The sequence below is a fragment of the Perca flavescens genome, chromosome 9, assembly GCF_004354835.1.
Source record: "Perca flavescens isolate YP-PL-M2 chromosome 9, PFLA_1.0, whole genome shotgun sequence".
NCBI classification, from domain to species: Eukaryota; Metazoa; Chordata; class Actinopteri; order Perciformes; family Percidae; genus Perca; species Perca flavescens.
The window spans coordinates 28,665,253-28,677,860 of NC_041339.1; the positions used below are offsets into that span (position 1 = coordinate 28,665,253).

Sequence of the window (12,608 nt, forward strand, 5' to 3'; positions counted from 1 at the left end):
GCCATCACCGGAAAAGTGCTTCTTATAGACTTCACTGGTCTCTGTGTAAGTCTCAAGGGGGTAAGCGAGCGTAGCTCCTATGGAGCCATTTTGTTGCTATCAAGCCATCACCCGCCGTTAGCATCCCATTGACTGCCATTCATTTTGGCACCACTTTGACAGCGAATAACTTTACATCTGAAGCGTTTAAAGACTCTATTTGTCCATTGTTTATTTCTAAAGAAACAACAATGTATAAAAGGCTCCATTACCTTGTATTTCAAGTTATGGCTCCGTAGCAGACGTTTTTGTAAAATTAAGTTAATTATTGGGTCATAACCACACGACTTACTGTCGCATAGTAGAGGAATTACCGTACAGTACAGAAGAAGCTTGCAGGCAGTTTCGACTTCCATTAGCTGTTTAAGTTTAATTACTAATGTTAGCTAGCATTTTAGTTCGCAATAATTAGCCTGTGCCTCTCCGTCTCTGCAAGATTGGGAATGATTGAGATTTCTCTTGGCACAGCTACCAGAAGACTTCCAACTTTCAGACAGGTTGCTCACCTTAGTCCACTTCTTTAACTGTCTATGGAGTGGCTTTGACCATTAATGTTACTGTCTATGGTCCTTACTGAGGCAAAGACAGATATTCTACACCACTGAAAATGGCCCAGATTCAGCTTTGTATTTCATTTCACCTGATAAAGCCATATGATCTGTACCAACACTATCCCTGAGGGTTATACCTGTAAATATGTCAAAAGCGGTTAAACAAAAATTAATTAAAATGAAATTAATAATCATGACATGACAGTTAAGTTAACATCCACAACTGGGGCTAGCTGTAACATGAATTAAAAAAACAAAAAGAAGCACAACACAGCTGAATGCAAGGTTAATTTATTACACAAAGTAGACGAAAGGCTCAATTTATGACTCAAATAATTATCACTCACAACTTGTATGAAATTTAAGAGACCTCAGTTGGAACAAGGGCAAACACATCATGACTACTGTGATTAGTGAGGGGATTAGTAACAGGATAAAGCCAGCACACCTTTTTAGGAGCAGTTACTCACAGATGGCCTTGCCTTGTATTAAAGGTTTAGATTTTAAATCAGCAATAGGAAAAGGTTATAGTGCCCCAGAGCTGTACAACCAATGGGTGATTTGGAGCAATACAAAATCTAATGGTTGACACTCAGGGTTCAAAATTAACTTTCCTATATACCAGCCAAATGGCTAGTGATTGTTCAAATTTTACCAAACACTCAATAGATTACTAGGATTGGGCATAGAGAACCTGTTCCAACTTGGAATTGTTTAAAAAATTATGATTTCAATGGAATCGTTTTTTTATTGGAATCGTTTGGAAAATTTGGTTCGAATCTGAGCATCGGTTCCAAATTTTACACGCGCAAGTTTTGATTTCCATAGCGACAACCACCATACTTCCAGGCGCTTGTTATGTTGCAGCAGGAGAACAGTAAGCGGCGTGGCTTTATTTTACATTAAAAAGGCCCGATAAAACTGTAAATCACCATTGAATTGAAATAAAGTTTTCCTATTATCCTCTTATCTGTGAAATAAGCATTTGACCTGTTTCAGCTCCACCCCTCCAATAATCAGAATCTAGAATTGATAAGAACTGGAATCAAAAAGGAAGAATCCATAATTGGAATCAGAAGTGTTAAAATCAAAACAACGCCCAACCCTATAATAGATCTCTAGAAATCTACCAGCCACTTGCATATTTTACCTGCATTTGGCTGGTAAATGGTCCTAATTTTGAACCCTGGTTGACATTATACTAATGTATGACTGCTCCTGCCTGGCTTAGCCTTCAGAAGTAAGTGCATGAGAATCAGAACTGGATGCTCTGCAACTATGCTATCACCCTGCATCCAGCCAGCAGCCTCTGTAAAATATACTACTACTGTCACACTTTAACGGCAGTCCATCACATCTATAGTGTTCGCCAGACTGTATGATATCATGGCCATAAATTAGCCCAGATCGTCTATAGCAGAGGGTGGGAGAGAGCGAGTGTTCAGAGTGAGACAGAAAGACAGAGAACGTTTAAGAGAGTCAGTGTTTACTGGTGTACAAGCCTCTCCTCCCAACAGGAATTCTTTCCATGTTTCATCACTGCCCACTTGCCCATACAAAAACGTCAACCGAGGGAGGTTGAATCACCTCCTGATGTCATTTCCTCAACTTTCACTTACAATCACATTGAGAAAATACATGGTTTCACATGTGATGGGCTTTAACATGTACAGTATTTAGTGTATGTACAGTATACATGTTTACATACACTATGCTGCCATATCTACAGTCCTCAAACATGAATTTAGCATCAACAGAGATAAGGCCACCAAAACAGAGCTCATCAACATCCTTTAAACTCCTGTTTGCAGCTACCATGGTGAACCCACATGGAAACACACCAAACAGTAAGCTTGTTCTGCATGCTTAGTGAAAACCCTCTCACTGCAGTCACATTTGGTGCTATGTGATTTAGTGGAACAGACATCAGTTTCACAGCATGCTCGGAGTCACTTTTTAAGTAAAAACTGACAGACAGGAAAACAAAAGAACCAGTGTAATCAACAACAGAGGCATCACCAATGGAGTGAGAAAACTAGTGCCTTCAGAATCATTTAGCAGGAGAGATTCATTGGTTTAAACAGTGTACATTAAGAGGAGCAGAGGTGTTATGTTGGAATAAATGAAAGCTTAGTTAATCTTATAATAATGAAAACATACATTTCCCACACAGACAGCTTTTATCTGTTCTCTGCATGGTTGGCACAGATAAGTAAATTTGCATCCCCACGTGAATCTGAACAAAGGCTCACCAGGAGGGATGCCAAACTTGCTTAACAAAATGGCAGCAGATTGTCCTGTAATACATTAACAGGCTACTATTATCTTCTCTAGCTGGTGGCAATTATTGAGATCTGTCAAAAATCATCTTCAGTAGAATACTATCAATACCGATGATTAGTAAATAATAGTCATGAAAAGTAAGATGGAACCTCAGGCCTCAATGGCAGAACTCATGTCAATCATAAAATCATCATAATACTGTGATACATACAGAAAGCTCATATCTCCAGAAGGCTTTTCAAGAACTGTATTTTCAATATGATAAATTAAAATTTAATAGATAAATGGCCATGCATTTTATAAAATACAGAATTGTGTTATGTGATACTATACGGTTGTGAAATTTACTCAGCACCAACTGTAAAAAAACAAACAAAAAACAGCAGTAATTTAACATATTACAGCAATAGCAGGATTTATTTTCTCCATCTTGCTCAAAAATACAGTTCTTGAAAAAATAATAATTACAAACTGAATCCCAATTGCATTATATAACCAAACACACACACACACACACACACACACACACAATTAAATCACAGTAAAATGGTGCATGTGAACAGTATAAAACAGTAGGGGACTCTGCAGGTTCAAAGGGGGGTGCTCAACATTGTACATACAGTAGTCTACTACTCTTCTGATCCAGGATCAGATTAATTCAAATTGTAATAGTTTGTAAATAGTTGCAAATACTGTCAAAAACATATATGGCTTAACATGGGGAGAATTTATGACCCATTTTCTAACCGACTAGCTTGTTCTTGTTCTTCTCTTGTATTCAGCTTTGATGAAATGTTAGAATATATCCAAATCAATTTCTAGTAATATCCTTATTCTTACAGAGACAATGATAACTTAACACTAATTGAGTTTAATGTCAACTGAATTATTCACACACTTTTTAAGAATGTTTAATGTAATTTAAGTGTTTGGGGGGGTGGCAGATGACTTGCTCCAATTTATATTTCTTTGTCCCTCAGCAACAACAAACTTGCCTATCCTTCCTCTAAGTACCAAGATAGTTTTGCTAAACCTCAGGATCCTTGGTGACCGGTTACAGGCTCCGCTAGGTTACCATGCACTGAGAGACCCCCTGGTGAGCGCGCTCAGATGTTGGCCTTCTTGTTGATAAGTACAGAACAGCATGTGAGAGCTCCATCCACTTTGACCTTCTCCATGTTGGACACGGGGATCAGCATGTGGTCCTTTAACTTCTCGAACACCTGCGGTACGCACAGACAAGGATGTCATTGGAAAAACTAACATTCTGATCTTTTAGATTCATATATTATCGAAGGCTATTATTAAAGTATGTCAACTGAAATTCAAAAGACCACGGTGTTCAGCCAAATATAATTGGAAAAGCATGTTTTAATACTATATTTGGGAATCAAGAACCTGCCCTTCTACCTAAAAAAAAAATATATATATATAATAAAATAATCAAAATAGATATCGTCATGGCAACAGCTGTTCCTGTGTTGCCTCCTGACTCTGCCCTTGGGTACCACATCTAGTGTGACAGGTATTGACCAGCCAGCAATACAACAAGCCCTTTGGAAAAGGATAAAATACAGCTCAGTTGGCAGTAGTTAAACTGAAAGGGTGAACTTGTGCAACACTTGAGTTTGTTTACTCTACTTGTCAACTTGTAATGTTCTGTGATATAAAAGCCCTGCAGAGAGACACAAAATGTGAAGTAGGAGAACAAGCATTTAGGACGGTTTCCTGTTCTTGCGGCAAAATATATAAAAAAAAAAGATGGGAGTGAGAACTATTACGACATTCTCAAAAGACCCTCGTAAAGTAGTGTGTCACCCTGTGGACATTTTCCAATAAAAAACCAGTGTTTTCCTACCAGACTTCCAAACCAGGATATTTTTCTCTTTAAACTCTCATTTTAACCCTGCTGTGATACTGAGCGAAGCCTTGTGGCACAGCCAGAGGGACGAGCTAAACACATTCTTATCTCATGATGCAATATGGCTGACGAAGCCTCTGGTGATCCAAATGCCATGTTTAAAGACACTGCACTCATGTGCCTTATACATATCGATTCTTCTCTATCCAAGACAGTTTGTGTAATGTGGGCAGGAGTATAGGTCAGGGCCCTTCTTAAGTAATTAAAAAAAAAAAAAATGGCACTGCACATCCTACTCTTCTGTGACACGATTATACCACTTAAAAATATAGTGTTTATGCATATTTCTATACATATTTTCACATAGTATTTGGTCACAATTTATTGGATACATTTATATTTTGTGATGGCACTAAATGAGTTCAGTGATCACTTATGTTCATCCTGAGGGGAACATGAATGTATATACCAAATTAAATCCATCCAACAGTTTTTAAACATTTCACTCTAATAAAAAAAAATAAAAAAAATCAACTTCATGGTGACGCTACAGTAAAAGTTGTTCCAGTTCCAGCTGTGTTCTCATTACTGCGGTTGATATTTGTATGTCGGGTAGCATGGTGCCACACTGTAGGAGCTGGTATATTTCACTGGGCCTTTTGTCTGCTCAGTTTCTTTATCTCCAAACAGAGCCCTCCAGAGCCGTCGCCACTGCAAACCATTAAAGATGCCCCGTCTCCACCCACTCCGACCCCCACCAATCCTCTCTCATGACCCCCTGCCTTTGTTAATGTGGAACTCTTATGTAACTTCACGAGCAAACTAAAAATAGACCGGAGATTAGGACAGACAATGTTTAGAGTTAGAAAGCAGAAGTCTTGCAGAGTGTCTGGAACTGTACTGAGAAATATCCACACCTCATTGGAGCAGGTAAACACCTTGACCTGCTCTGGTACAGTAGGTCATTCCTCAAAAGCAGGTAAACAGGAAATTATAATTCCAGGTACCCTTGGAAAACATGAACTAACTGTAGACTTATTGTATAGCAAGGCAACTCTCAACTATGTGCTATTCATATTTTTTCAATTTCTTTAAGCTACAATTCCTAAACACAGGTTTGGACCAAAAATTGGTTCTAGGCCAATTTCTGGTGGGTTTCAAAATGATGAAGGAAACTGGATCATGGAACAAAATTCCTCAAATATTGCTCCAAATGGTACGTTAAAAGGTGCTTCCAAAGCAGGAAGCACAAGGTACACAAATAGATTTTTATTATGCTCAAGTTGAATTCCCTCAGTTAATCTTCCTGGAAAAAACTAAGCCTTTGCCATGGATGTAAGTCCAAAGATGTATAATTTTGTGAATTCTTCCCTCTAAAAATAGCTGGCGGAGGTAGGGGTTTTAACCACAGAGTACATTTTGAGGTCTGAGCACTGTCTCTGCAGATTGCAGGGTGCTGGGTTCGATCATGTGAGAATCCTTTTGACTTGTGATTTGGAGTGACCCCAAAGCATCTAAATAACACGGCTGCTGCTCAGCCTTTCCAAACCCCAACAGACAAAGTGAGACAATAACATGTGATTCACGGTGAGCTGCTGTGGAAAAAAAACATGGAAGTGTCATGAGTGAAAGGCACGTCTTTACGGTGTTTGCAGGTAGGCCACTGTTTGTCTGAAAGAAATTGAAGAAAGGTTGTGGTTGTACGTGTTACACTGATGGAGAGGAGTTCTGCCAGGTATGTTGAGCCAGCATACAGCACTTAACAGTTTAACAAAGAACACATGCTATAAGGATTGTTCTTATGCTCAGCAAGAGCAACTCTTCAATATTTCTTTGAAATCAGTCTCATCCCTATAGATGTCTTTTGGCATTTCCCTTATGAGTTCTTGAAATAGTGCCAACTTGGCAACTATAAGTACAAAGAGACAATTTTCTATCCAACACTTTTATCAGGCATTGGTGCAGTCAAGGAAGCATGTATTTTTATTAGATAGATTTTTGGCATTTTGCCTTTATTTTACAGTAGACTTTAGACCACTAGGCCATGTGGACACCACAAATAAGTAGTTTTAGGTGTGGAGAAGGGTAAAGAAATAGTTCAAATTCAAGTTCCATCAACAAATTTGTAATTTTAATAGCAACATTAGCATTTATTTGGAGTTGTGATTGTGTTCATGTCCCTTTTAGCTCTGGTTTGGTCTCCAACAACTGCTATTAATTGCTGGGCAGTATGAAAACATTGGGGTTTATCAGTCAAGTGTTTGACATGAAGAATGACTGCTTTCATTTGATCCATTAAAATATTGATTAGAGCAGCTTTAAGAACTATTTTTTGATCAACTGTGATGACAAACTCAAGTTCTAAAGGGGGAAAAGCACCCAATGTCTCTGGCTCCTAGTCTGTGGTTTGAATCATGTCCACAGAAGGTCACTTCTCATAAAACTGCAGTTTCCTTTGTTATAAAACACAGTGCTGGCTGTGGTTGACCTGCGGCGGGCTCTGTAAAACAACCACATACTGTAGATTCTGCAGGCTTTCCTTCTCCAGCCAGTTGTTTATCACAAAGGTCTGGACAGGATGGACAGCAACAAAGGCAAGTGCTCTTTAAATTTAAACCACTTAACCAGTCTGGTTGTCCTGTTGTCGTTTCTTCCTCCCAAAGGTGTAACCTCAGGATTGTAAATCCATGTGTGATTGTGTGTCTGAGATAAAGTTAGTGTGTGGATGGGAAATGAGCTGACCATTACCTTCGCACTCTCCGGAAACTCCTCTGCTGTGGGGTGCAGAAGCACATGTCCCTTATTAGGTAGGTTCATGTAGATGCAGTTGGCAGCGAGGTCATCAGGCACCGTCAGTTTGTCATAGCGATGGTCACTCATTTGCTGCATGATCTACACCCACACAGATAAGAGACAGACAGGAAATATACTTTAAGGTAAACAAAGGGCAGGCTGTGGGGCGTGCACATGACTTTCAGAGAGACAGACAGAAAACATCAGTTATCCAGACCATCAGGCACTTTGAGTCTCAAGCAAGGCCACAATACCAAAGGCAGCACCACGTCTTTCTGCTTGCCAAACCACTCTTGGGGCCTGGGGGGCCTTAATGGAGAACACAGGAGCAGACAGACATTCTTTCTCAGCAGATGTCATGTTATTTATGTAATCTGAAGGAGGTGAAGGTGGGACAGGCGGCGGAGGGAGAGAGGCTGAGAAGACGCCCATGTTGCCAAGTGGAAGTCGGGGGGCGAGGATGTTATGACCAGAGGAAAGGCAGGTGCCTCTTAATGTTTATGAGCAGAACATCTGCGGACGGATACCTCAGAGACGAGAAGGGGAGGGGAGGTGGAAAGCGAGTTAAAACAAAATTCCAAAGGGTCAACATTCAGAAAAGGTATTTTGAGAAGTGAGATTTTCACCAGATATAGACATTCTTTTCTTTGTGCTTTTCTACTACTCCTTCTGTCATCATCTTTAATCATGGACATGGTTAGTTGGCTGTTTGCTTAAGATAAGAAGTCAAAAAGGTCACTATAAAAGTTGAAATTATGAAAAAAGAAATGTATGTTTGTAGATCAGACTTTGCTCATATTAATTACCAAATGCTACATACATGTATGGGACCACAGTGCATCCAAAATGTAAAATGTATGACGCCTTGCTTGACGCACATATAGGTTTGGAAGAGTGGCTGTGAGCGGATGTGATGACACAACTACAAACGTGGGAGGAAAATATGAGCTTTGTGAGCACAATGGGCTTTGTGGCTAAATATGTTTTAATTTCACTTTCCACTGCCTGGATCTAGTATAGGAACAATCAGGGTGTTAAGTGAGACGGGAAAGGCCTTTTATATGGATTACTTCACATTATATTACTTGCATAATAAGATGAATGCACTCCCACTTCTTGCACCCTGAAAGAAATGAGCTATTGTCATGTAAATAGATCTCCAACTGATCCAACCCAAAAGCAAATGTGCTGTTCTAAACACTCGGTTAGGGCTTTCCTGGGAAAATCTACTGGGCACACAGAAGTGACACATTTTATGTTTCTGGCAGCAGCAATAGTGCTTGGTTGGAATAAATAAAAGAACAATCGTGAGGTTAGTATGAGCAGTAAATCACATCATTAAATAGAAAACCCAAGGAAAAAGACTAGACCCATTGTTAAATAAGTGATCTCTGGGAAATTCAGGGTAAAGCCAACCCAGTAATGAAAGTTTTTCTCCAACAATGTTAAAAACAAAGAATAAAAAAAGAAGTAACACCAGTATAGCAGAGATGACTAGCCATAACTAATTTTTTTTATGAATAAAAAATAGTAAATTAACAATCCCTGCTAATGACCCAATACAATAAATTAACTTAACTTAATAGGAGCTGATATTGCCGTTTCTGAGTGCAGCGCGGCAGTGTGTACCATACTGTACGTCTGTATGTGTGTAACCAGACCAGACACATTCCCAGGTCACTTGTGAGCGTGTTGGATGATTGCAGCAGTCCTAAATGAAAACACTGTCCATGTGCGTGACCGCCAACACTGTCTCTCACACACAGGGGGATTAAGAGTGGCAGAGAGGAGAACAAATGCAGACTCCACCAAAAATCACAGTTCCTGCTTTACTCGCAGTCTCTAAAACATCTCATTTTCTCAATGTAAACAATGGGTGTTCGGAAAATGTCCTACAGCAGGATTTCATCAAGCTTCGAGTAAAGTTGTGATCCGTGAAATGCAATTAAATCCTCAGTAAATTCACCTGACTAAAAGAACAGTTGGTTCTGTGTTCCATGTCAGTGGGTGCAACCAGTCAATGAGGCCAGATTACTATTATAATCCATTTTTAATACTGAAGAGGACTTAATTTATTGAAATCTCAGGGCATAATAAATAAATAAAAATCAAGGGCAGGTTATCTTGGTTACTGTATTTTTTTATAGCAATTCTTAGCTTGTACTTCCAGATGCTTTTGCTGACATTAGTTCATCTGTAATATGCCTCAGATTTGTGCAAATGTTTAAGAGCAAAAGAAAAAATGGAAAAACCAAGGCTTGTACACTGTCATCCTGGCCCTTAACCAGGCATCACGTTACAGCAAATCAGCAGCAACTTACTTCTGGACAGTGGCCGAGGTCCAGTTAATACACAGAGTGGTAACTGGGCAGCAGAATGTGCTCAGTCAGAGCTGCTGAAACAAAATATTTACTGGAAGGTAGTAAACTCCCCTCCTGGGCAATCTCGACGAGTTACCAAAAACACTGACAATTTACTGGACCTGATGCCGTCCACAGTGGCCATCGGCATAATCTGTATTTTGGCCCCTGATATGAATATTTATAATTCTCATTGTAGTAATCCTTCCCAGGGAGCCTTTAAAAGTTTTACGATACATCTTTTCACTGATGAACAGCAGCAGCATGTACATGACAAATCCTACTTGGAACCAGGAAGGGGAAATTAAACTGAAATTGGTTCCTGTTGATGTACAATCAATGTTTTTTCGTTGCTCCTTGACACATAGTTTACTCTGGAAATACTATTGGTCTAAAGGGAGTGTTAGTTCCTGCACCCTTAGATATCCGATGGAAGATGACATTTTGTTATATTATAAACGAACAAGGCAGCAAATCAGAGATCCTGCACTGTAACTGTATGATATGGTATACAGCTGCTGCCTTTTTGACTCTGTAGCTGACTCATGGGCTCAATATCTTCATTGGCAAGGAAACAAAGTGCTCAAAAGCCATATTCCTGATGATACATGCTGCAAAGCTCATCCCTTTTTCTTAGGCATGCTAGCAGTGTGACAATGTCTGTTGGTCAGTTGTCCACCATTTAGGCCAGACTGATATATCTCCACACCTATTGAATAGATTGCCATGAAGTTTTGTCCCTTTCCATGATGAATCTTAACTTTTCTTTTAGTTTAATGAATACTTTATGACTAAATACCTGCTAAACGAATGACATTTCCCATAGCCAAAGCTGTACTTGGTGTTTGGAGCTAATGCTAGAACACTAACATGCTGGAATAAGATGGTGAATACACATTATACTTGCTACACTTCACTTTGTTAGCATTGTGAGCATGTTAGCATGGTGCTGTTAGCATTTAGTTCAAAGCACCACTATGCCTCAGTACAGCCATTAGCGTGACTCTTTTAGTCTTTTTTGATTATTGTCTCAAGAAAAGACAATTCAGAAACCTAAATCTAAATGATCTATTGAACATACTAGATAACAATAGACTGTAGATAACCCATTCATTTGTTTATCAAATTTCAAAGTTCATCAAAAAACGTAGAATATATTCATATTTTGGTAACTTCCCTGTGTATACGTTTGTGATCAGGATTTGGTCATCGCACACAACTCATCCCGATTACAACCTTCACCATGTTGTCACCTCATTATCTATAAAAACCCAAGCGTGTAAACATCCTTGAGGTAAAGCTGAAACCCTGACCAGTAGGGAGTAATGACCTCATGAATCAAACAAGGCTGAGTAAAGGGATGACTGGTGAACTAGAGCCTGCCCTGTGAGTCCCCTATAGGGAGGGAATAAGTGTGTGAGAGAACAGGGAGTGGGTGCTGCAGCCTTTGACAAGAGGCGGTATTTTGGGATGATGACTTCATAAGTGAAGCTTGGCAATGACAGCGGCAGATGGATGACGAAATCCATCCGGTTAGTGTGTATTCTCATCAATGGGAGAGCTAAACACAGACAGGAGACTACACCTGGCCTTCATATATACACATTCTGAGCACACATCCCAGATAAAGACGGAGCCAATGGAGCAACTGCAAAACAGAGTGAAAACTAATAGCGTCAGATGTCAGTGAGACATACATAGAGTACGTATAGGCTACAGACCTTCTATTCTAAATCCACACTGCCAACAGGTCAGGGTCTCCTCTCTTGTCTGATTATTTAGCAGCAAAATTCTAACTCCCTAAAGACAAACTCCGGCTCCAACTTTAATTTGTACAAAGTGTCTTTGTCCAAGGGTACGCAGACAAGGAGCCTCATTGCCATAAGACCTGCATCCACATCCAAAACAAGCACTTTGAATTCATTAAAACAGCATTCATGAGATCTCACTCCCCCCACAACGAGAACATTACCTAATTACAAATCCAGGGTCGTTAAAAGCCCTTTAAAACAGGAGCTAATTGCCGCAAGAGAGGGTGACGTAAGCCATAATTAGAAAGCAAGCAGTCTGTCATTAAGTGTCCTCGCTCCAGTAGCTAATTACCGGGGTGATCAAACAGGCAGGAATCTTAATAAGTCGACACTGGAATATAATATCAATTAGCGCATGTGTTTATGCATACATTCTTGACTTCTTTTGTACACCTAAGCTATGCAAGCATGCATACAAAACCAACAAGTCTGACCTTGTGCTGATCTCAAGTATTTTGCTTTATTAAGATGTGCTGTCAGATGGTCTGGTTTTAATTGCCACCTAATAGGCTCTTACTTGACTTAAAGTAACCTTGGGCCAGTAGGGGGAGATATCACACTAGGAGGCAAATGAAAAGTCCTGCCAGGGAGGACCTATCAAGGCCAAGGGTGTGTTTGTGTGCAAGTCTTCATACTTAAACATAGAGCATATGTGTCTATGCTGTGTTAATATGACATTACATATCCCCCTGTATTTCAGTCATGTGTGCTGTGAGAAAAGTTTGAGTATAGTCTTGTGTTTTAATGTGTGGGAATTTTAGGGATAATTCCATTAGAGGGATGGGCTAAGATGTATTACTTTCTTTGTGAAAGCGGCCAATCTGTCTTTTTCGGGGTGTAAACTGCCTCTTGTTCATGTTGAGCATGTTCAGCATCCCCTGGGTTTACTTTTTAAGGGCTATTGTTGCGA

The 12,608-nt window shown here is 39.7% G+C and overlaps 1 protein-coding gene across 3 annotated transcripts in view; it reads right to left on the minus strand.

Moving 5' to 3' along the window:
* Nucleotides 1–865: 865 nt before the first annotated feature.
* The window catches only part of ddah1 (dimethylarginine dimethylaminohydrolase 1), a 78,469-nt gene continuing 66,726 nt past the window's right edge, over nt 866–12,608 (minus strand). For all 3 annotated transcript variants that reach the window (XM_028588085.1, XM_028588084.1, XM_028588083.1), the window contains exons 5-6: nt 7,483–7,626; nt 866–4,096 (exon numbers count right to left, since the gene is read on the minus strand). In XM_028588085.1, coding sequence (XP_028443886.1) covers nt 3,980–4,096; nt 7,483–7,626 — 261 coding nt within the window. In that variant the 3' untranslated portion in view covers nt 866–3,979. The remainder of the gene's footprint in view (nt 4,097–7,482; nt 7,627–12,608) is intronic.